Source organism: Gambusia affinis, linkage group LG05 (genome assembly GCF_019740435.1).
Source record: "Gambusia affinis linkage group LG05, SWU_Gaff_1.0, whole genome shotgun sequence".
Lineage (NCBI taxonomy): Eukaryota > Metazoa > Chordata > Actinopteri > Cyprinodontiformes > Poeciliidae > Gambusia > Gambusia affinis.
In genome coordinates, this window is record NC_057872.1 from 26,340,511 (window position 1) to 26,366,375 (window position 25,865).

The 25,865-nt window shown below is 38.3% G+C and overlaps 2 protein-coding genes across 3 annotated transcripts in view; both read right to left on the reverse strand.

Annotated features, from left to right (window-relative positions):
- The window catches only part of myom3 (myomesin 3), a 70,086-nt gene that overhangs the window by 20,065 nt on the left and 24,156 nt on the right, over window positions 1-25,865 (reverse strand). For both annotated transcript variants that reach the window (XM_044118083.1, XM_044118084.1), the window contains exons 9-18: window positions 22,396-22,536; window positions 22,147-22,308; window positions 20,210-20,351; window positions 9,640-9,839; window positions 7,908-7,961; window positions 6,407-6,534; window positions 3,857-4,040; window positions 2,253-2,427; window positions 2,015-2,136; window positions 1,197-1,384 (exon numbers count right to left, since the gene is read on the reverse strand). In XM_044118083.1, the coding sequence (XP_043974018.1) occupies window positions 1,197-1,384; window positions 2,015-2,136; window positions 2,253-2,427; window positions 3,857-4,040; window positions 6,407-6,534; window positions 7,908-7,961; window positions 9,640-9,839; window positions 20,210-20,351; window positions 22,147-22,308; window positions 22,396-22,536 (1,496 nt within the window). The remainder of the gene's footprint in view (window positions 1-1,196; window positions 1,385-2,014; window positions 2,137-2,252; window positions 2,428-3,856; window positions 4,041-6,406; window positions 6,535-7,907; window positions 7,962-9,639; window positions 9,840-20,209; window positions 20,352-22,146; window positions 22,309-22,395; window positions 22,537-25,865) is intronic.
- LOC122831704 lies at window positions 10,606-13,526 on the reverse strand. Its single transcript, XM_044118085.1, has 2 exons — window positions 10,810-13,526; window positions 10,606-10,715 (listed from the first exon to the last, which is right to left on the reverse strand). The coding sequence occupies exon 1, from the start codon at window positions 13,141-13,143 to the stop codon at window positions 11,266-11,268; it is 1,878 nt and encodes a 625-aa protein (XP_043974020.1). The 5' UTR covers window positions 13,144-13,526; the 3' UTR covers window positions 10,606-10,715; window positions 10,810-11,265.

Here is a 25,865-nt window from a genome sequence, read left to right on the forward strand (position 1 = left end):
GCCTTCTGGCAGGATGTCAACCTCTAAAGAGCTCAACTAATGAGCTAATTATTTGAGTCATGTAGAAGCAGACAGTCATACTGCTGGAGGAACCCAGCCATCAAGCGTTTGAGTCTGAGACTCCTGGTCAGGGTCATTCCACGATGGCTGTTTAGGGTTATTTTCCTGCTAGATGGAGAACCTGTGCACCAACATCTGACCTTTCCCATCCTCTAATATTCCTGCTGAGGAATAACTTTCCCACGACAGGCAGCTTCCACAACACCTTCTTCCAAACAGTGACTGTGTATAAATATGATTTTTCTTTAAAACAGACAGAGCCTGTACTTTCTTTTTCACCATGAGTGTAGGTTTCTTCTTGATATAAAGAAAGTTAAAGGGTTTTAGGTTTAATTCATGAGCAAAGCTCCAATCCAAAGAAGCAAAACTGCTTTGATTACAAATAGCAGCTCAATTTATGTTTAAATGATTCATTTGATTCCAAGAAATCAGCATCTTGATTAAAAAAACACCCCATGCTGGAAAAAGATTGTGCTTCTTGTTGTCTCATAAAAGTACTGAAATGAGTTTTTCTAACAACGCAACCTCCAGTCCTAAAAACTGCAGGACACAACATGAGGGGTCAATTATTGTTCATAGCCATTTTCATTCTAATTGGCATGGTCCTTGATGTTTTTTTTCCTCAAGAGATAAAATCAGCCTCTCACACATTTATAAAATATCCAATTATGGAGCTCTTGTATTCTTGGTGAAGCACTATACCAATTTTACTTTGTTAGGAGTCTCCATGGACACTGCTAGGTTGCCTAGTGGCACAGACAGATTGAAAGAATGACGGTTTACTATTATTGCCAATTATATGCAAGAAAAGCAAAAGAGGATAAAAAAAACCTTACTATTCAAGACGTCCATTCAAAACCCTTAATGGTGTTACTAAAAATCCTTTTAGAAGTCTATTTGGACCTTGAAACCTATTATTTTTCAGTAGGTTTTAAGGTCACTATGGTAATGGTAATGGTATATTCAGGTAGATGTGCAGTACTAGTCATCAGTCAATGTAACAGGTTTCATGTTGTGCTAATCTTGCTCAATGCTAATATAAGATGTTAAAGAGAGCTTTTTTTTTTTATGTCATCTCTGTAACAATTTCGTTTTGTTTTATAGTACCGGTAATAAGAAAACCATTCATAACCAACCTTGAGTTGCTTCTCTGTGGCAGGTTTTATGTTGACCTCTCTCCAGATCTCCATGCCCTTTTCCTTCTGGTCCAGGTAGTAGCCACGAACAGAGCTGCCCCCGTTAGAGGAAGGAGCCCTCCAGCCCAGAACCATCTCTGATTCTGTGCACAGCAGCAGGGCAATGGCAGAGGGAGATGAGGGAACATCTGCAGAAATGAGAGGAAAAAACAAGCAAACAAAAGAATTAGAGGTGAAAGATATTGGTGAAAGTATCTTATCTAGTGACTGTTACAAGATGAATGCCAAGATTTTCTTAGAAGGCTTGAGATTCTGTCTATTATTGCAAACTGTTGCATCTGTGCCAGTTTTAAAGGAATTATTCAGCTCATATTCTCTTTGATAAAAATTCATTTCTTGGAAATAACTAGACTAATGCTATTATCCACCTGGACATTTCAGAACTGGTGAGACTGTGATGAATTTTTGATGGCAGTGAACCAAATCTGTCAACATTACAATGTAATGCAACCTGCCAAAGCACAATGTGGTTTCTAAAAGTGCATATGAAGTGAAAAAGGTCCCTTTTACATTCTCTGATACTTGTTTGCTGAAAGCTAAAACGCAAATTGTAAATAAGTATTGGGTCAGATGAGTCAGTCTAAGTTAAATGACTTCAATGCCAATGGAAAGAGCCTTAAACCTTTTTCAGCACTTCTTTAGACTGAATGTGTTTACTCTGTGTTACATTTAGGGTCCATGCTTTAAATGAAATATTCAAACATACTGCTAAGATTTCAGGAACTGTTGCAACATCACAAAATCCTCATTGAACTTACTAATAGCTGATTTGACCAGGATGGGGTGAGATTCATCTGAATATTTGCTGTTTCCGGCTCGACTCACAGACTTCACCCTGAACACATATTCCTTCCAAGTCTTTAGACCGTGAACTATAAACCTGAAGACACATCATGTTTGGATTACACATTCATAAGGATCAATGGCAGTGTATGTTATAATTACAGTAATTTATTAATTGTATTCAGACACATTATAGGTCAATCGTTTTTTTACCTAGTTGTTGTTAAAGGTTTGTTGTTGACAGTTTTCCACTCCTGTTTTTCTGCTTCACTGTAGTACAGATAATATCCCAGGATGTCGTCTTTGTCCTTTGGTTCTTGCCACTGCAGCAGAACTGAGGTGTCTGTGTCTCTAATGGCCATGACTGAGTGAGGTGGAGGCGGCACAGCTAAAGGGAATCAAATGAGGTTCAATCCATCAAAACAAATAGAGGTAATTTATGAACTGATAACACATTCAATAAGTTCAATGAGTTCATTGAAATTTACCCATGACAATTTCTAAAGAAAAATTAGTTGTAAATTGAAGTCTGTTGCATCGTTTGTTTTCCATTGAGGATGAATAAATTAGAGAAAGACAGAGTGCGGTTTATGTTTTAGATTTCTATACTGTGCGTGAACAATTTCTTTTTAACCTACAAAATTCAAGAAAATATGAAACTCATCCTAAACAATTTTTATACAGATATTTGAATCTGATTTATTTCAGAATCCTATAGTTATCCACACATAGTGCATGTCAAAAAAAGGGGAAAAAAAACAAGAGATTGGAGGAATCAATGGGAGGAATCAATGGCAGATTTTCAAAACCAAACAGTCTGGAATAATGCAAAAATTGAATCAAGGCCTGCAGCTGACCTCATGTCCTGTTGAATGAAACTGATTAATGACAACTATCACATGTTCATCTGCACAAAGGTAACTGGTAGTAAACATTCCATTTTTTTGTCATAAGGAGACTTATTAACAGTCAAATCAAAGATCAATAAGTGAAGGTAGTCATGCTTGATTTTATGTGTGTAAATTTCATGGTAGCTCAATGGCAGGATGAAAACATGCTACAGTAACTGGCAGGTTTACATTTAAGCACCTAAATGCTTAAACCTGCTACGGTTTATTTTAACCGTTTTTCTGAAGGCAGATTTTCATAATCCGGTGTTATTTAAGCGTTTTGCATGTGCAAGATGCATCCGACTCAACTTTCACACTCGTCCAATGAGACTTTGAGCCCTCTTTTTTCTTTTGGCTGCGAAAGATTTGATTTGATGTCCTGCAAGTAACCTGATGTAGGACTCGTTGGAAAATTGTCTTGCCTGTTGTCTTTGCCTCAGTGTTGGCTGATAAGGAATTGAATATTAGCAGGGGAAAATAGTGTGTAGATGGTTTCTTGAAGGTGTGCTTTCCATGCATCTTCACTCAACCAGCTCTGTTTTCTCTGATGCATTTTTATCAAATCTTTCCCAGAAATTAAATCGTCCAGAAGCTTCAGCTCTAAGAATGTAAAATCTTCCAGTATTATAGACAACTTTATAATGGATGTAACAGGGATTTGATGTGGATAACTCATTCTGGAATAAGTTGCTAAAAAATATTTTTCTACATCTTTCATTTTGTTTTTTTAATGAGTTACTGCCCATTTTGTCTTATTTACACATGCATTGTGATTCCAGAATAAAGCCAGTGGTATCTTGGCACAATTATTGCAGATGCAGCATTGTATAGGAGGTAAATACAGACTCAGGAATTTAGTCTTAACAATGTAACTGACCTTTGAGCAGACAAAGTAATAATTGAGCACCAGGATTAATCTTCTCCTACCTTGTGGCTTTCCAAGGGAAATTGGTGGGCTCGGGTCGGAAGGGTCGCTAACACCATACTTGTTGATGGAACGGACTCTGAAGCAATACTGTTTGTCTTTGACCAGATCAAACACTGGGTACCTGGGAGAGTTCACCACCGTGTCCAGACTGGCAAGTTCCCAGCTGTTTTTCCCTGCCAAGGACTGATTCAAGCAAATAAATTTTAAGTAAATATATATATATATAAATATGAAATTTAAAAACTAGCTCAGGTATTTCAGCCAATCAGACCCTTAAATGAAACTACATTGAAATGAAGACATATAGCTTTGTGAATAATTTGTTCTTTTTAGTTCTATTTACCCATCACTGAAAGAGTCTCTCAAGAGACTAAAGACGTCCCTTTTTATATTCCTTATTTGCATTTCTATGTTGCTACTCTGTGAGCTTTACATTTCATTCTGTAAATCATTGTTTAGTAAGTAGAAATCCCAACAAAAGAGCTGGTATGGTAAATCAGAAGAGTGATTATAAAGTGCTTCCTTGAGGGCAAAAAGGATATTTGAATGTTCACTCCATTATATAAGCAGAAGTGAGGCTGCAGACTTTAGTAATTTGAGGTGCCTGTGAGAGATTTGACAGTTTTATTACCTCTGTAACTTATAAAGCCTCAATAAAAATCTATTTCCTGTGGCAGTTTTCTGATTATTGAAGTCAGGAGCTATTGAGTGTTGGAGTTGATATTGAGGAGCCAAGGCTCTCTATTGTTGCAAAGAACAGGTCAATCTCACTTTTTTGATCTGCTTCTGTTATCGGTTTAAACCTTAAATATATAGTTGAGAAAATATTGTAAAAAGAGGGAGCTGGCTCCATCCATTGATTTTTCATACCTGCTTTTTCTTTTCTGGGTCAAAGGTTACACCATAGAGGCGTCACCAGTTCATCTCTGGGAGAAACTCAATTACATACCCGTCTGAGGCAAACCCAACACATTTCCTGCTGTCCTCTGTGGCTCTTCTGTAAAGCTTTAAATTATTTTTGGAGCTCTCTCCTTAGTTGTATGAATTTAAATATCCCCCATAAATTTTACTGCTCTAAATGTTTGTACAAATTGCATGCAGGGTATCTTCGATGTTCTCACACTCTACAATAAAATATCTGCAACAAATACCATGTTGAGCAGAATGTCCAATGACAGTGTTCATAAAGAAAGATACACTTTAAATTGATCTGGAAAGTGGACCGGTTGATGAATATGAAACATCATTTTATATACAATTTATGAGAGACATGTCTGAAAATATTTACATCCCTGACAGGTTTAGATTTAAATTGTTGTTCAACCAAGAAATTTGTTTCTAGCAGGAAGTGATATAGCCATCTCTCCAAGGATAGCAGTATTTGTTTTGAACAATGTAACTTTGCTGTCTCATATGTATTTTAATAAAAAAAGGAATATCAAAAATTATACATGCACTTTTCTAAACATCTACATTCGCATTTCAGAAATCAAACCCTACTTGATGTTTTCCAGTTGATGTAATGTTTGACACTGAAATTCAGTGATACTGATCTTTTCCTGTAGGACTGAAATTCCTAAAATCTTAACAACCACAAAAATATGAGACCGTGCAACAATAAGTTTACATTTACACTTTTAAAAGTTAGCAAAGTATGCAGTTTCATGAACTACTGTAAAATGATAATGCTTTGTAATTCTACTACAGGACTACTGTAATTTTATTATGATAAAGATGTGATGAAATCACAGTAACCATATTATATAATTACTGTGCTATTTTCAATAAATTACAATAACACTAATCAAATTACAGTAAGATAATAATAAAAATTACAGCAAAACTGCAATAAATTTACAGTAAACCTGCAATAAAATTACAGTAAAATTGTAATAAAATTACAGTAAAACTGGAATAAAATTACAGTAAAATTGTAATAAAATTACAGTAAAACTGTCATAAAATCACAGTAAAATTGTGATAAAATCACAGTAATTCTGCAATAAAATCACAGTAAAACTGTAATAGAATTACAGTAAGGCTACTGTAAAAAGAATAAATAAAAATACAGTGAAGTTACTGTAATTTCTTTACCGTAAAAATTACAGTAACTGGCTGGCAACCCTGCTGCCAGTAAGTTACTGTAAATTCTACATTTTACAGTGTGTATCATTCAAACACATTACAAGAGACAACTTTGAAAGCACCCCTGCTTGAAATGCATAACAATCCAAAACGGAAAAAAAAATAAAATAATGTTCAACTATTGAGACCCTTTCTTCTTGAAACTTTTGTCAACCAAAAGCTTTACACTCAAAAAATAAATAAACAGAGTGAACGAACATGTTGTGCAGAAGACTTTTAAAAGTCTTACTCCCAATTGCTTAAAAACTGGGAAACATTAATATGACCTGGAGCGAATAATCACAATATGAAATAAAATTACTGTGTAGCCAATCTGCTTTCAGAGCTAATAAAATATAAATCCTTGTTTTTTTTGTGTGTGTGTGTGTGTGTCTGGGAAGGTGTGTGTTGGCGTAAGGACCGACCCGCTCCACATAGAAGGTCAGCGGCTCCCTGCCTCGGGGTTCAGGCTCGGTCCAGCTCAGCACTACGTAGGTGTCGCTCAGCTCACAGGCGTGGACGTCTGTGGGAGGAAAAGGAGCTTTGACCTGACCTGCGGAGCAAAATGAGGAGGAGGATGAAAACAAGAGAAAAACAAGGTCAGTATGAAAAGAGTTGGCTGAGTTACAGCTTTTCTCCTCTTATTGTAAAACTCTTCAAGTTGCGTCTGCTGGAACTGATACAGCCTCACAATGGGAGAGACACTCAAACCTTCTCTGCTTCAGTTTAACCTCCATTCCTTATATGTCAAGTGCACCAAATAGCATTGGATAAGTTGAGTCAGCAAATGTTCAAGGACTCGACAAGCTGGTGAAGGACTGTGAAAGTCTGGGCAAATAGTGTTTATTGCTGTTGTTCCATCTGAAACTATGCGCATTTCTATGTTTGTTTCCCCTGAAGAGTTTGCAGAGCTGGAGAAAGCACAGCGAAAGCTCTCCTCTGCACAAGGACAGCAAAGATTTGAAAAAAGCTGATCAGGTAAAAAGGAAAGCAAATTCTTCTCAGTACAGTGTGTACCGTAATCAGAATGACTCAGAAGGTTTTATTTTATACATACAATTACTGTAGGGATACAAGAGGTGTTTTTTTCTGACACAAAAATTACACTAAAAAAGAAATAATATTGTCTACAAGACACTGATGCATTTCAATCTGAAAGAGCATCTCACATACCATTCTTATATCTTCTTATATTTTGAAAAGAGATCAGAATAATCCAAAATTGGTATTGGCAGTCAAACCTTGCAAAAATAAGATATTAAAAATCAGCTATAGTGATTGTCAATTGTTTTAGCGAGTGCTGCATTTCTAATATTTAGTGATGTGCACAGAAAAATAACAAACCAGTTAACAAAGAAAATATACCTCAAAAAGACAAATTAACACAACCAAAAAGAACATTTTAGCTCTATAAGCTGATCTCGATGAAGTTTAATCTCCCAATTATGTTCTTGTCATTACATTAAAAGCCTCACCACCTGGGTAAATGCATTCCACTGTAAGCCTCCACCATAGAGCAGAATCTAAAAGTATGATTGCATCTCCAGGCTGCAGTTATTTTCTGGTGGCCTCATCTTCTTCCACCCTTTCACCATTCTCTGTATGTGTAGGATGCAGTCAAGGTTATCGGCCCACCTTTCATAGACATTCACTCTACCTCGAGCCATTATGTGCATTTATTGGAAGACCACTGGGGACTTTTTACTCCTTTCACAGCTGCAAATGAAACAAATGCTCATTGCTGCGGCCGTACATTTACTGCAGCTCATTGTTAAACATAATATGGAGATGCATTAAAGCCACGAGCCTGCGGCAACCTACAGATGAGGGGGCGGCAATGTGTGTTCCAGTGAAAAGTAAATCATGTGTTAGATATGCTCCTTTTGGGACAGATTCAGAACTAAAGTAAAAACACGACATCCTCACCTTCCAGTTCGTCTTTTGTAATGGTAATGGTCCTTCCTCTGTCCACTTGGACCACTGAGATAAGAGAAGATGGAGAAGACATGAGAGAAGACATAGGGGTGATGGAATTACGCAGAGATAATGATGACACCATTTTCTTGCAAATGTTAGAGGTGCAGACAAAAAAGATGAACAACAGCTTCACAAGAAGATGGAAAGAAGACCAGAGGCGAGTGAACCTTCTGTCTGTCCTTCATCTGTGTTTAATGATCCATGGCATCTGACCACAGCCCATCTGTCCTCATCGTTACACACACACACACACACACACACACGCACACCCACACACATCTCATTCCTTCAAAACCCCCCTCTGAATCCAATATTTAGCAAGACAAATAAATGCTTCTTTAAGTCATCTTTTTGGAAGCAAAGCATTTTTCTCAATGATATCATTAAGATGCTGTTGTGAACATAACCTCACGGCTGTGGATGAGATCTAAATCTACACACCTACATCTGTTTTTTCTGGCACTGATAATTTCTTTGCAGGTATAACAGGCGACTGAGGCAGACGAGGCGAATAAACAGCAGGAGAGAGTCATGAATGCATTGCTGATGATCTTTGCAGCACACTGCAGATGTCGATGAGACACAAAGCAAAAGCCTGAATGAATAGGCGGAGAAAGATAAGACACACAGAAGCTTCCACACAAAAGCAAAAGGACCATATTGTGGGACATTTTATGGTTAATTGGAGCCTCAGGGAGAATCGCTTTCAACTCTAAACATATAGTGGTTTTCAAGCAATTAGAATGTCTTAATGGTAGAGGCACAAAAGGTTTTAAACTTTTTATTTGGATATGTGAAGCATAGACATAAATGCCAGACTTTACATTTGAAATTCTTGTTTCTTTGTTTTTTACTTGGTTATTAAAATACTAACAACAAATGTAAACACAAGTGTAATAGAAAATGTAACTTATGAAAGGTTATTACCCTTTAATAACCATAATCAAACCATTTCATACACATGAACTTAACAAATGTGTGCACACCCTTGAACTAAATCTGAAGGATTTTTACTGTAATTTTACTATTCCTTTTTGTTGGATAAACACCTAAATTCAGCAATGCTGAATCTAAGTAACCAGAGATAAATCTGTTGGAGCAAAAATCTTCCTGAAATTTGCTCATTTCTACCCATTACTACACATATTAGTTTTTTGGTGTTTTTTTTTCCATTTGTCGGTTTGTGAAATTTTCTCATTATTAGATATCCCACTGTCAACCATTGATAATGGTCCATTGTCAATTGTTAGTGGTATGCTAGAAAATGGAAACAACAACTTGGTCACAAAGTGGAAGACCTAATGTGCAAAAAGATAAAATGTTGCAGAATAGCTCAAGAGCAGCTAACTGAAAGCTTTATGGAATGGGTTTTCTTGGCCAAGCAACTACATTAAACCTTTAGATCAAGTACAATGGGAAACAATGCTTTAAAGGATGCTACTATTGGAGGCATGTTCTCTGGAGTGGCAAAACATGCTTCACTGTTGAGTAATCCAATGAAAAGGTCTAGTATTTGGAGCTGCCAGGAGAATGGCACTTGAATCTTGACTACCTTGAGTCATGTATAAAATTTAGCAAAGAGGTTTGTGAAGAAAATGTGGGTTAATCAGAATTTGACAATGCAATATCCAGATATAATATTGCATTGTCATGTCTTCCTAATGCCATGCATAAGTAATACCCATTGTCCTGGTGTATTCAAGAGGGTCTGCAGTGAGGACAGGCTCTGTGGCTTTGGAGGGACGTCCCACCCCGGCTTTGTTCACAGCACAAACTCTGAACTGATATAGAGCCCCTTCCTTCAGGCCAAACACTGGAAAGTGGCATATTTTCTGAATGTCCACATTGCAGCGCACCCACTCTCCCTGACTGAGGTCACACCTAAAAAAAATAGAAATAAGAGAGAAAGAAATTAATCACAATCACAGGAACATTTAGGCAAATACAGAAAAAAAAAATATATATATATTTACATGACAAGAGATGTGAGCAATTTATAGAGAAACAAACTATAAAATAATCCAACCCCCACAACAACAAAGCAAATCAGTAAACCCTCCATGCTCTATAATTGGGATAAATCAACCTGAGAGTATATATCATGGTCATGTACAAAATACTTCATAAAAATTCAGAGGACTTTCACTAAACAAATTCAGAAAAGAGTAAGAAGGAGGTTGCTTAGGAACTGGAACACATCTTTTCTCTCCTTATATGAAACTCGAAAACATTGAGGATTTTTTTCTTCTACAATGATGGGAGATCAAATCAAGAGTAAACACGAACATGATGCACACACAAATCTAAAAAGACACATTTTCCAGGTATTTAAAACATTTATCCCATGAAAATAAATTTACTCTGAACCCCTAATCTTTCCTGGTCTTTTTTATGTGCATGCTTTTCCGATGTGGTGCTGTTTAGAGAAAAGATTATGCTGAGCGTGTGACTTCTACTCTAGGCAACACTGTGCCAAGAAGTGCATACAGCAAAACACCTGCATGTTGCTGCCTCAGACAGAAAAGCAATAAAAGTTGGTTGTGCACTGCAACCACTAGAAGTCCCTATTTTATAAAATCAATTACCTTCTAGTTCAACAGACATAGCTTACTTGGTAATGCTAACAAAACACATTCTGTAGCAGTCCCTCAGACCCAAGAATACAGGAGAGCTTCGACGGGTGCAGTAGATTTGTATTTAATTCTTTAGAAGCCAAGTTTGTTAAATAGCTCCAAATACACCGTGACACCGTGAAAACTAAAAGAAAAGAAAATACATTCGCTTAGGTGCCTTTGTTAACACAAAATATGAATACATTACATAAAACAATGCTAACTTCACGAACATGTACCTCGCTCCGCTGTCCAAGGGCTGCAAAGTTTATGGCGCTAAAGTCCGTGTCGCCTTTAGCCTTCTCAGAAGAATGTGCGCTACAGTCCAGAGTCATAAAGATGAAGAAAATCCTCCTCTTCCTCGTGGGATATTTCAGCCCAAAGTGCTGACTGACAGGAAACTAGCAACACTTCTTCTTATTTTGGCTTTAAAATGAAGGCACTAACTCAACGCGAACCAAACTACGGCGCCCCCTAGTGGGTACTATGGGTAACACCCTACAAACATCATAAATGATGGAACAGGCATTTACACTCCCACCAAATCATGTATGATGAGAACATATTAACGATTCATGCATGATTTCAAGCATAACAAATTGACATTAAAGAAGTAACCAACAAACAAAATACAGTTAATGTCACACTTTAACCTTCAGCAATATAATGTCTGATGTGAGACTAATGAACGTCAGTTAGTGACTTTCTATAAGAACTACAAGTTTTTGAACAGGTCTCTCAATAATGTGAGGTTTGTGTGTTGTACACTGCTTCTTTACTGAATGTCGTTCACCAACTTGAAGCTTGACTCTGCGCACCAAACCATCATCCTCTTGTGGTGCTTCAACAACTCGACCCAGTTGCCACTGACTTCTGGGAAGTATGTCTTCCTTTATGATGACAATGTCATTGACCTCAAGGTTGCGACGAGACCGGTGCCATTTTTGTCTTGTAGAAATGTTCAGAAGGTACTCCACTTTCCACCTACTCCAAAACTGTTCTGTTAGATATTGCACTCTGCGCCATCTTTTCCTTGCATACAAGTCTTCCTTCACAAACTTTCCAGGAGGAGGCAGTGCAACTTTTGATTTCATTAATATGAGGTGGTTTGGAGTTAGAGGTTCAGGTGATTTAGGGTCATTGATTCCATCAACGCTTAGTGGTCGGCCATTGATTATAGACATTGCCTCATAAAACAGTGTTCTTAGAGAAGCATCATCCAGCCTGCCTTGTGATTGAGCAATGGTGGCATTGAGAACACTGCGGATGGTTCGAATCTGTCGTTCCCACACACCTCCGGCGTGGCTGGCAGATGGAGCGTTAAATACGAACTCGCACTGTTTATCTGCAAGGAAAGCCTCCAGGGCATCTCTGTCACATTCCTTGAGAGCCTCTTTTAGCTCATTTTTGGCCCCAATGAAATTTGTACCTTGGTCGCAGTACAGCTTACAGACAGCTCCTCTTAAGCTGATGAAGCATCTTAGGCCGTTAATGAAAGAGTCTGTAGACAGATTCTCTAACATTTCAATGTGGACTGCGCGTGAGGAAAGGCAGGTAAAGAGGAGTCCATACCTCTTTTGCTCCTTGCGACCTTGCTTGGTGGTGAATGGTCCGAAACAATCCATTCCACTGTAAATGAAAGGATCCGAGACTTCAACTCGTTCCTTCGGTAGCTCAGACATGCGTTGTTCCTCAAGAGGCCGTCGAAGTTTTCGACATTGAACACATCTGTTTATTAGTTTTGCAACTTCTTTGCTCCCACCAATCACCCAAAACCCATTTGCTCTGATCTCCATGAGCGTCTGGCTTCGGCCTTGATGACAAATCTCTGAATGAAAGTGAGATATGATCAGGTTTGTAATGTGATGGTCTTTTGGAAGGATAATAGGGTGTTTCAACTCTTGGCAGAGTGTTGACTTTTTTAGTCTTCCTCCAACCCGGAGAAGTCCCTGATCTACAACAGGATCCAGTTGAAAGAGAGGGCTTGAACTTGGGAGACTATCTTTTGCCTTCAACACTCTTAGCTCTTGAAAAAAGGATTGCTGCTGAAGGAGTTTTATTATTGCATCAGCGGCTCCTTTGCGTTCAACCGCTGTTACAACACTGCCATATTGGGTTATGTTTGGTCTCAGTCTTCTTATTCTTGCCACTACTTTAAGGAGCATTGACCAGCTAGAGAACCTTTCGAAGCGTCTGAGGATGGTGTCTTGTTCGCTTGTTTGAGTTGTAAAGGTTTTGACTGCTTTAACTTCTGGATCACCTACCAACAGTTCAGCTGAGGGAGCAGCTGAGTAGGAAATCTCTTGTTCCCACAGAAACTTTGGGCCAGATAGCCAGCAGGTTGTCATAATCTCTGATGCACTAAGGCCTCTAGAGGCATGGTCTGCTGGATTCTGAGCTGTGTCAATGTAGTGCCACTGTTTGGGATCTGTAATTTCCCTGATCAACTGGACACGATTTGCGACAAAGACATGAAATCTTCGTGCCTCATTGTTGATATATGCCAAGACTACTTGGGAGTCAGTCCAAAAGAACTCCTCATCAATGTTAATCTCGAGCTCTGATCTTAGCATAAAGCTCAACTTAGCTGAAGTGACTGCGGCTGACAGTTCTAGTCGTGGTATGCTTATAATTTTGGTAGGTGCGACTCTAGCTTTAGCTATAACCAGACTACAGTGCACTTTGCTGTCATCACTTATGAACCTAATGTAGGAACATGCTCCATAGCCTATGTTACTTGCATCTGAGAAATGATGCAGTTCCACTTTAACAATGTCTTTTAGGTCAGGTGGATGATAACATCTGGGTACTGTGACTGATTTAAGTTTTTCCAAACCATTTTTCCAGTCCTCCCACCGTGAGAGCAGGTTATCGGGAATGGGGTCATCCCATTCGGTACCTCTACGGCAGAGCTCCTGAAGGATACTTTTGCCACTCAAAGTGAAGGGAGCTACAAAGCCCAGCGGTCATATAAAGATGAGATAACTGACAGTAGGCTTCGGCGAGTAGGAGGCTGGTCCTTTGTATTTACACTGAAGTTGAAGGTGTCATTTTTAACTGACCACTGGATTCCAAGAACATGACCTTCAGGTGTAGTGTCAGGTTTGAGGTCGAGTGACTCTGTTGTATTGGCTCTTTCTGAAGGTGGAAGATGAGAGAGAGCATCACTTTGGTTGGAATTAAACTTGTGCAGATGTAAACCTGCAAGTTTGCAAAGGGCTTGTGTTTCATTTATGAGCTCGCGAGCCTCTTTGACTGATGGGACACTTGTCAACCCATCGTCTACATAGAAACTCCTTTCAACAAAGTCGGATGCTTTCGGGTAGTCAGATCTGTGCTGTTGTGCCAGGTACTTAAGGCCAAAATTAGCACATCCGGGGGAGGATCCAGCACCGAACAAATGTACAGCCATTCTGTACTCTTTGGACTCTACTTCTAGTTGTCCATCCGGCCACCATAGAAATCGTAAGTAGTTGCGCATCTCTGGGCAGACAAAGAACTGATGGAACATTCGTTCGATATCGCAGATGATGGCTACATTCTCCCTTCTGAAACGACAGAGTACCCCCACCAGGGAGTTAATCATATCAGGACCTGTGAGAAGAGTATCATTTAGTGAGACGCCAAGAAACTTAGCAGAACAGTCAAAGACGACTCTTAATTTTGTCGGCTTTTTGGGGTGGTACACCCCATGGTGTGGGATGTACCAAACGATCTCATCATCAGTCACGGGAGGGGCTAGTTCTGCATCACCACTGCTGATGATGTCTTTCATAAAGGCGTTGTAATGCTCGTAATACTGTTTGTCAGCTTTTAGCCTTTTCTTTAGGTGTTGCAGTCGGACTGTGGCTAGCCTCTTATTGTTGGGAAGGGCTGGTGGCTTACCATCTTTGAAGGGAAGGGGCATCTGATAGTGTCCATCTTCTCTCTGCTTTATTGTGTCACTGAGGAGTTGTAGAAAACGAACATCGTCCTGGGATACGTACTTATCCTCATAGTTTCTCTCATTGAAGTCTGACTCTAAGACTCTAAGCACGTCAACAGATGAGGGTGTGGGCATTTGTTTGACATTGATGCGATGCACGTAACTCTGATTTCCCTCTCTGTCTAAGTGGGGATTACCAGACCCGATGACACTCCAACCAAGTATGGTTCTTTGTGCAAAAGGCTCGTTCAATTGTCCTGTGACAATTTCTAGGGGAGCTAGGGCTGATGGACAGTCATAACCGATTAGCAAGCCCACTTCACAATTTTGTAGTGGCTGTAACTGGTTGGCTAGGTCTTTAAGGTGTGGCCACTGAAGTGCAGTTTCCCTAGTGGGAATATGGGACTTGTCAACTGGGATAAAGTCACGAGAGTAGGCTTGTTTTATTTTGACGTACGCATCAGAGTCAAAGCTACGCACCTGTAAGTTGCTAGCAAGTTTGCTTGCTACAACTGTGTCAACAGAGGTCATTGTGCTGAGCTTTAACTGCACTGGTTGCTTATCCACATTCAGCTCAGAGGCCAGGTCTCCTAAAATGAAGGAAGAGTCACTTTGAGTGTCAAGCAGGGCATACGTGAGTATTTCTTTCTGTGGCTCTGATGCAGCTGACACAAAAACTGGTACTATGCTTGATGTTGCAGATGTTTTTCTCGTAAGTACATGGGTCATGACTTCATGCACTTCCTTGTTTGCATTCTCAGCTGGGGAAACAGAATCCTCAGTTCTCCTTTCTTTGGGTTCCTTTACTCCCTCTGTGTGGAGACAGGTGGGATGACGTCGGCCACACTTACTGCAGGAGTGACGTCCTTTGCATTCTTTAGTTACATGGCCTTTTCTCAAACATCCAAAGCAGAGATGATTTTCACGAATGAAAACTTTCTTCTCATCATTGGTTTTTGCTGAGAATGTAGGACACTTAGCAACACCATGCAATTTGTCCTTGCAAAACAAACAAGGTGGTTTAGGTTTAGGAGCGACCACTGTGGGCAAGGGAGACTTTGCCTGGACAGTTGTAGTAAGTGCTTTAGCTCTTTTAATGTGTCTCTCCTCTGTTTTCTCACTCATTAGGAATGGTGAGGCGACAGGATGACAAGCAACTTTAGCTTCCTTTTGTAAGAACTGTGTGAACTGACCAAAACTGGGGTACTCCTGATGTTTGTCTAGCTCCTCCACAACAATGCGACTCCATCTCTGTATTATCCAGTCAGGCAGTTTTTTGAGAAGCTTGTGATTTTCCTCACAATCGTTCAGGATTTCTAGGCCCTTGACTTGGGGAATAGCCTCTGCACAGCTCTGAAGAAAGTCTGCAAACTCTCTCAGTGCTAAAGGATCGTTGGCAGCTATTTTGGGCCATTTTGTAAGCTTGTTCCTAAATGCTCTTTGGACAATGAATGGGCTGCCATACCTTTCTTGCAGAACATTCCAGATGCCCTGGTATGCCTCTTCAGTGTTGCGATAAAAATATCCCTCTACCGCCTTTCGAGCTTCACCTGCAATATAACTCTTTAGATACAATATTTTCTCACAAGCAGGTAAGGGTTTGTTGCCAATTATCGCCATAAAGGATACTTTCCAGTCAACAAACTTTAGAGGGTCACCACTAAAGATAGCTGGCTCCGGTACAGGAAGTCGGTTTAAGGTAAGGGAGTTTGCTAGAGCTTGAGCTAAGCTAAGTTCTCCTTGTTTCGCACCAGAGTAATGATGCTGAAACGACGAAGCCAATGGATTTAAGGAGTGCTGTGGTACACTGACAGAGTCATTTAAAGCATTCTCAAGGTTGTGGCAGGCTTCTAGATCACAGCTTTCAACATCACTTAAAGTTCTTAAAGCTCTTACGCGTGCTGCTGCTATTTTTACTTCACTTTCTGCCTTTAAATGCTGTAGTCTGATTTTTTCCTGCTCAAGCCTTGCCTTTGTTTCCACTTCTTCTTGTTTTAACTTTGCCAGTGTTTCGTTTTCCTTCAACTTCCATTCATTCTCCATTTGGTTGACTTTAGTTTGCTGTGCAAGTATTTCTTGCACAGCCTTTGCTTGTTCTATTTTAGCTGCAAATTCAGCTTCTGCTTCACGACTGCTTGAAGAATCTGTCTTTGAGCGTGCAACTGAATCTTCTGGTAATGATGTTTCAGTTTTTGTATCTCCAAACACAGAGCCATAGTCATTTTTGTTGAGCATCAACCTTACTCTTTCCTTTTCAAGGCGATCATTAAAAGGCTGATCAATATTTTCTTGTCGTTTAGCAATAACCTCACAAATGTCTGTTGTAAGCACAGTACAGGCATCCATTCTTTTAACTACATTTGGGGTCATGTTTTGGTTGCGGCGAATAGGTTCATAATGTTTTTGTACAGCCGCATGCTTGTCCCTTATGTCATGGCTGGCACTGTTTAAATCTTCAGGTGAGCAGAAAGCCTTCAGTTTTGTTCTAATTTCTATAGCTGACTCCTTCCAAGAATCATATGCTCTGTTAAATGCTTGTTCATGTTTCTTTGCATCCTGTTCATGCATTTCTTTGCCCTTTTCAGTTAGGTGTCTTTCACGATTGCTGGATCTCACCTCTTGCTGTTCTACGTTGTTGGGTTCTTCAGCAGTGTACAACATTTTGTTCCTTTAATGTGTGTGTTTGTGCTTTGTAGTAATGTCTGGACTTAAATTTGAATAAGTGTTGCTTTAACTTTAAGACTATGTGGGAAACAACACTCAGATCAGACATTTAAACCATGTAGGTAAACAATTTAGCATCCACACATATAACAAATATGACTGTAATACTACTGATGTACCGCAAATTACTTAGAGGAAAACCAACCCATACAATTTAAGAAATACCATTTACTTAATGCACACCCACTATAGCTTTAAGATGTTAAACCAGGACTGCATTTAAGGCTTTAAACTCTTAATTAATATGCAGGTAATTTGATCTTTTCATCAAAGTCCTTATTGAGTAAAATACCTGAACCTTTATGAATAACTGAGTCAGAGTCCAATATGAAGAGCCGTGATGAAGTGGCAATGATTCTTGACAGGAATAGTCTCTTGGCTGGTGCAGGCCTCGCTCACTGACACGTGGGTTGCACTCGTCTAATATGGAACCGTCTTTCAATCAGCGACGAGTTTTCACTGTAGCAGTCCCTCAGACCCAAGAATACAGGAGAGCTTCGACGGGTGCAGTAGATTTGTATTTAATTCTTTAGAAGCCAAGTTTGTTAAATAGCTCCAAATACACCGTGACACCGTGAAAACTAAAAGAAAAGAAAATACATTCGCTTAGGTGCCTTTGTTAACACAAAATATGAATACATTACATAAAACAATGCTAACTTCGCGAACATGTACCTCGCTCCGCTGTCCAAGGGCTGCAAAGTTTATGGCGCTAAAGTCCGTGTCGCCTTTAGCCTTCTCAGAAGAATGTGCGCTACAGTCCAGAGTCATAAAGATGAAGAAAATCCTCCTCTTCCTCGTGGGATATTTCAGCCCAAAGTGCTGACTGACAGGAAACTAGCAACACTTCTTCTTATTTTGGCTTTAAAATGAAGGTACTAACTCAACGCGAACCAAACTACGGCGCCCCCTAGTGGGTACTATGGGTAACACCCTACAAACATCATAAATGATGGAACAGGCATTTACACATTCAATCTGTCATTTCTATTGCTTCAATCAGCTGAGATGACAATTCTTTTAGGAGCTGAGCAGCAAAATGTTACTGTAAGTGTGAAAGGTTCACTCTGTCTATTACTGATTTCCTAATTAACAAATTAATTGTTAACCATTTGTAAATAGACTGAACTTTTATAGAATTTTTCATACTGACTATCCAAACTACTTTACACTTGAAATTGAACCAGAACTTTCAGACTGAAAGAAGACAAAATAATGAGCCAAAGTTGCCTGAATCTATAGCTATAGCTGCAGCAGTATAGTCAGTTTAAAAGGATGGCCATGTCTAGGTTGGTTGGCAGTTTTATTATTCTGCATTCATTTTGAGATGGTGGATTTTTCTTCAAACATTGAAAATGTTTCTCTTTCTTCATGATAATGTCAATCTTCATAGCAACTATAAAGGTTTAATGTTTTACATATAAATTTAACTCCTGAAGGAGAACAAATCAATGCTAAGTAGGAGAAAAGATATTAATTTATAGTTTTATGGTTGGTTGTTATTCCCAAAACAGAAATGTTTGATCATTCTTAGAGAGACTCATACCAGGATGCAGGTGGATTTCAATTCTTTCAGATGTTCTTGAGGTGATTACACAGCTTAATAAAAGTCCACATGTGCTTAGTGAATTATTAAAGACTTAATAAGGAGAGCACACACTTCTTTATATGACGTCCCAAAGATGATGGTGTATGTCAGAGTGAAAATGAAGCTGCACAGAAATGTCCTTTGAACCAGCAGGACTGTGCAGCTTTGGAAAAAAAAATATTTTCAGGATCATTTTTGGGAGAGGATCAAGCCTCTTTTATTCTAAAACTGAAAGAGTTTAAACCTGCGGGCATCATTCAAGACTCTGCACCAACTCTCATCTGTTTTTCACTTGTTCGTCTGCTCAACTTATGTTCTGTAGTCTTTATTACTACATTAAATCCTGCATTTTAGTTCATAAATATAAATGGATTGAATGATTGAACGCAGGTACTAAGCCAGACAAAAAAGGTGCAAACAGTCTTGGAGCAAAGCAGAAAGGAATCATTTTTTCTGCATATGAGTCAACTTCCGAGGACAACGATCAGTGCATTTCTCTACCAACTAGCCTTTTATGTTGGTCACACAAAAGTCATTTCTGCCTGAAACACACAGACAGCAACCTGCTGTGAATTTGCCAGTGCATAAGACAACCCCTGTGGAGATGTTTTTCTCTGACAGCAATTCTGAGACAAGATGGAATGGAAAGTAAAACAGATGCAGAAAATAATGAAACAATAAAAATAAATAAATAATAAACAAAAATGCAAAGGCAAAATGTTACATTTTTAGCTAGTGCTTTCAGTAGCTAGTGCTTTATTTGCAAAGTTTTGTTTTAAAAAATTGTGTTAAATAAACTAAAAGTTTGATCAAAATATTACACAAAAGGAAAAATGCCTGCTTTTGTAACATAACACAAATTAGGCAAGTAAACAGTTTCTCATAAAAACATTGAAAGTACAGTAATTTATCAACATTCTTATTTGCCAAGTTAAGTTAAAACATGAGGCCACATATGATAATAAATTGAGTCATTTCAGACCCAAAAGAGCTACCTCTACTTTGAGAGTTGTGCTACAAGAGCTGGCTCTCTGAAAAGAGACAAACTTTTCATTACTACATGATTCAAAACCAGAGTAAGGCATCCCTGAAAAAGTCTGTAAATGAAAAATTTTACCGTTTGTAAATGTTCCTGATTTGACAAATGGAAGAAACTTCAGAAGATAATAAAAAAAGAAACACAGTGTAATTATTCTCACACTTGGCTACAGTTACTGCCAACAGCGATTAAAATAAGTAGTAGAGTCAAATGTTGGAACTTACTGGGCAGCAAAAGTTGAGTGAAGCATTGAACTTTTAAGTAGGTCTCTTTTGCCAAGACTTAACTTGAATTTGAATCTGCAATTCATAAATATTTTAAGTGCAGAACAAATCTGACTGGTTAGGTCAGACTGATTCTCACCTCTCCACATAATAGCCCTGCACAGGTGATCCTCCATCAGCACTGGGCGGCTGCCAGGTCAGAAAGACGTAGTCCTTATTGACATCGGACACCTCCACTGCCAAAGGAGATGCAGGACCTCCTGGCACTAAAGCAGACCCATCTAAATGAGAACAGTAATGAGTCAGAAAAAGAATGCTGAAAGATGGGACAAAAAGAAAATCCAACACTTAATTATTGTGGAAGGATGGTGGAAGCAACAAATACAAAAGAGAGAAAAATTTTTTTTACCTTTGCTTATCAGAAAAAGTCTTAATCTAAACTCTTATATTGGTTAGCATTTGCTCTTACATAAGCTATAAAAATAACCAAAGAATCTAGATCAAACATGCATGATGTAACTTACACAATGACAGAGAGAAGCTACAAAAACACATAGAAAATCTATCTTTTCTTGAAGGGATTGAAGAAATAGATAGACGTTTCCTAACTGGTTTCTCATGCTAGAAATATATTTTTAAACAACAGAAAGAAGTCGGCATGATTCGCATCTGTTTTTGTCCCTTAGACCTCCAATTATTTGTTTTTTGTGCAATGCTATACATGCTTGTAATGCAAATATGACAACTGAATTAATCAGGAAGCGCACTTGCAGAAAAGTTAGAAGACTTACTAATTAGTTACTCCAACTGCTATAAAGAATCTACTCTTTAATGTTTGCAACCAAGGCCTGATTCAAGATGATAACAGAAGTTTTGCAGAAAGCTATATCTGTATTTGGAGTCGTATGTTGTACACACAAAGTTTATGAATGATGCAAAGCATATCAAACTCCTTCTGAGGCACACACACTTGCATCACAATGAAAAACAAACCTGAGCCAAACATCCTCACAAAGCTGAGCATTTTTCCAAGTGGTTTCTATACATTCTGCAGATGCCGTGTCAGAGGTAAAACTGCAGTCCATGAAGACCATATAGTTCCACAGAATGAAGTTAACAAGCTCTCTGCTGCAGAACAGTTTGATTGATGGTGCAATTTCAGTGTAGGAATCACTGAAATTGCTGACAGGAAATGATAGCAAAATCAGAATTTGGTGCCGACGACAAGTGTTTGGAACAGGCGAGGTTGCTCAAACACTATTTATCTAGGATGGAACAGCAAATGATGATTCTACACTCCAAGCTCTAAAGGTGGCTCCAAAGCACCCATCACTTTGAAAAACATTGAGTTTGACACTGTAAAAAAAATCTGGGTGCCAAGTTTTTGAGAGGCTTGAGGTAGTTTCCATGAGTGCCCTCGCATTGTCAGAGAGACTTAGAACACCCTGAAAAGAAAAGTTGGTAGAAAAATCAAAAACTAGAATGTTGTTTGTTTTACAATTTGGTCTTTCCTATTCTTATTTATTTATTTTATTTTTACTAAATCTTTAATGAACAAAGGAAAAAACTAAAGCTGGCAGTGTTCTTAAATTTTACAAGAAGATATAACAGTGATGGTCAGAATTTTAAGATTTAAGGATTTGTACCAAAACATCTTTAAAAAGAATTGATTTGACAGGTTTAAATTTTAAATATTGCACAATACCGTGACTCTAGACATTTGCAAAGGTATTCACACCTGATGAACTTTTGCATAACTTGTCATAATACCATTTTATTTATAGAATTTTATAAATTGGTCAAAAAGCTAAATTTTGGTCTCCTCTGTGTAGAAAACATTGCTTAACATGTAGATTGGTTTAAAAATGTGCGTCTCACATTTCTGATTCATGTAAGTAAAACTGAAAAAGTGTATTCCAATAAAATGTTTGTGTTGTGGTTTTTTTGTGGTTATGTGACAAAATGCAAAAAAATCCAAGGTGGTATGATCACTCTTGTAAGTCACTTTTTTAATCAGTGCAAAGTGAAACTAATTTGTAAAACTATGACCTTCTCCTCTTCCATCTTATTTCTTACCTTTAAGGTAGACAAAAGCCATGTGTTCCTCAATTCCATCCCTGGTCCTCAGTCTGGCACTATAAATGCCTTCATTCTCCTTGTATGCAGCCATTATAGTGATGATGGATTTATTGTCCGATGTCTTAATGTCTACATTGCTGGACTGCTGCAACTGTATGCCTGGAGGATGACAGGATGGTTGAGTGTCAGAAGTGTACCATGTTTAAACTGACAAAAATGTGCTACAAGTCACTTCAGTTGCACTACCGTCTCTGAACCAGAGGACATCCTGCTGGAAAGGAAGCAGGTCTGATGTGAAGGTACACTGCAGGGAGAGGCAACTGCCCTCCTTTACCCAGGTAGGTGGAAAGGAAATGTCAAACTGTGCATCTTTTTGTTGCTGCAAGCCTAGAAGAGGCAGAAGAAGGTCAAGCAGTGTGATGTCATAAAAATGTTTTTAGAGTGAATGCTTTTTGAACTTGTTCTGAACTGATTGAATGACAGGAAAGGATCCAAATGATGAGAAATTTTAATTTCTCATCATTTGGTGACGAGAAATCTTCAATGTCAGTTTTGATGTCATTCTGCCATCAAAACTGATGTGTGCAAAGATACCAACTTGTTAGTAGTCTGGAAGGAACACACCCAGTCTCTTCAACATCAAAAATGGAAGGATATGAAAGAAAACCAGAGGATTTTTAGCTAATTTTAAAAAATATATTTTTATGCTGAGTGGAATAACCATAAGAAAAAAACCCCTTCATACAAAAGACCACAAACACAAAAGACCTCCACATGAAGCAGCCTGTGGGAACACTACATAAAACTAGAAAATTCTTGAAGAAATTTAACTGGGGCCTGCCAAAGTGTGCCCGTCGGTTTGGGCCCAGCGTTCTGATGCTAAAAATTAGCATCAATGCTAAAGAAAGCTGAATGGTAGTCAATAGCCCTTGGAAAGTCACAAGCATGTTGACTAACATGCACCTTCACCATTCAGTATGTTGAAATTAGTGTATAAGCTCAAGTTAGCCAAAATGCTAATGTAAGCATAAATACTTTCAGTAACATGTGGGGTATCATTAGAATGTTCTCTGTAATTTACTTACTCCATTCAGTATACTAAACATGGCTAATAAGGCAGAAAAATAGGTAATAGATTATTTAAGCTATAAGGCTAATGCTAACCTGAGAGAAAGTGATAATGCAGAATGATATTATTGCACCGCCTGTGGCGGTGCACTGACCTGAGGGTCATATTGAGGCTTTTATTTTGAAATTTGCAGAAAGCTTCATTATAAATGCCCACACTAATCCAGTGTGTAAGAGTGCTTTGGATAAACCAGTCACATAAAGCAAAAAAGAGAAATTACATGATGTAAAAATTGTTAAGGCTTTAATTTTGAAATTTTTGTTAAGCTTCATTTCAAAGGGCCACACTCATCCAATGTATAAGAGTCATTGGATTAAATCAGTCATATGCTCATGAAAGCAATTACTTGATGTAAAAATATTCAAGGTAATAGAAAAATAGGTAATAGCTTATTTAAGCTAAAAGGCTAATGCTAATGAACTGCCTTGCGAAGCAAGTCAGTCACTGCTCTCCGTATGCATTGCTATGGGCAGGCCCCAATACTTAAAGAGACATTTTATTGGGTTTAGAACAATAGGTGCCTGCCATGCAATGGATGGAGGCAGTGACTGACTTGCTTTGTAAGTCAGTCATGCATTGCTATGGGCAGGCCCCAATTAATAATACCTACATTTCTGAGTTTCATATGGCAGCAGCGCGGTTATGGATGGCATGTAGAAAAATAATCCTTTTGCCTTCCAGCGTTGTCCGCAAAATTTCCTTATATAAACAATAACATGCAGGTGGTCTACATTTGTAAATATGATTATGATTAAGTCAGTGCACGTTATTTTTATATAGATCTATATCTATATAGATCTAGATATATCTATATTTATCTATAGCTAGATATCTATATCTATATAGATCTATATAGATATATCATATCTATGATATATATCTATACAGATATATATCATATCTATGATATATATGATATGTATCTATATAGATGATATATATCATCTATATATATAGATACAGATAGATGTGTGTATAGATAGATATCTATCTTTCTCGCTCTCTATAAATATATAAATCTATATATAGATATAGATATCTAGATATATCATATCTATGATATCTATATAGATATCATAGATATGGTATATCTATATAGATGATATATCTATATAGATATCATAAATATGATATCTATATAGATGAGATATATCATCTATATAGATTTAGATGTATAGAAGATATATCATATATCTATCTATACAGACAGATAGATTTAGATATAGATAGATATATCTTGACCAGAAAGATAAATATTTTTCAAATTTTGTCCTAATTTGTATAAGTTTAGATTTCTAAAAGTCTGTATTTGTGCCAAATTGTTTACATTTTCTTTTTCCAAATCTCCCTTTAATTAATAAATGAGGTTTTCTTATTTTCTGTTTAGAATTAGAATTAAAACTCTAACAGTGGATGAACATGAGTGCTGATGCTGTTGAATGTGGGGGAAGCCGGAGCACCCGGAGTGAACCCACAGCTACACAGGGAGACGTTCCCCACTGTGCAGTCCTGGCTTTTTAATATTGAAATGTCCAATTAACAACAACAGCAGCTCTTTCTAAATTACTGCCGATCACCCAGCCCACACCTGGCCCCACCGCCATTTTAAATCTGATATACTGGAGACATGAAGTCTACGCTGGATGGACTTTACATCTGTTTATGAACTTGCGCAGAGATGTTGGCGATAAAGCCTTTTTCAAACGCTTCCACAGTGACATCTTTTTCTTGGGGATCTCTTCTTCTTCAGAGACAATGATGTGCTCCGCTGGATCTTCAGCTGCTTCCTGAGCTGTTTGGATCACTTCTTCCTTTAATGTACCGTTTACCTGTGGAGGGGATGTTCTTGGTGTTTCCATTAGACCACCCTCTGATTCTGTGGAAACTACAGGAACTTTACCCGTTACATCTTCTGAACCTTTGCAAGATTCTGTCTCTCTTTCCTCAAAAGCTGTCTGGGGGATCTCCGGTATAATTTCTAAATCTGTTTTTGGTGTCTTGGTGTTTTGGACCAAGTTTTGTTCTGTCTCTATCGGGTTTCCAGTTTCCAGTTCAGCTTTCACTGCCATCTTTCTCGTTTTCTTACATCTAGATTTCTTTGATGTCTTTTTCTGATCTTTCTGGTCTCCATTATGTTGGGTTTCAGAAACAGCTTCTCCTTCAGTGATCTGCTGTGGTTTACTGATCACTGCTTCTTTTGTCTGAATCTTGTTTATAATGGAAGCTGTTGGATCCTCAACTGTTTCTAGAGTAGAAACTACTTGATGTTCACTGTCTTTTCCAGAAGCGTTTTCATTATTGGGAGTCTCCAATTCAGAGGAAGCTTTTAATGCTGCCTTCCTCTTGATCTTACGTCTGGATGTCTTTGATGTCTTTTTCTGATCTTCCTGGTCTCCATTTTGTTGGGTTGTTGAGACCATTTCTTCAGTGATCTTACTGATCACTGTTTCTTTTGTCTGAATCTTGGTTTCTATGGAAGCTGTTGGATCCCCAACAGTTCCTAGTATAGAAATTACCTGTTCACTGTTTTCTCCAGAAACGATTTCATTGTTGAGCTTTTCAAATTCAGAAGAAGCTTTTAATGCTG

Coding starts and splice junctions, on each gene's coding strand:
- LOC122831704 (XM_044118085.1), bottom strand. CDS start 13,143: ATGCTAAGATCAGAGCTCGAGATTAACATTGATGAGGAGTTCTTTTGG.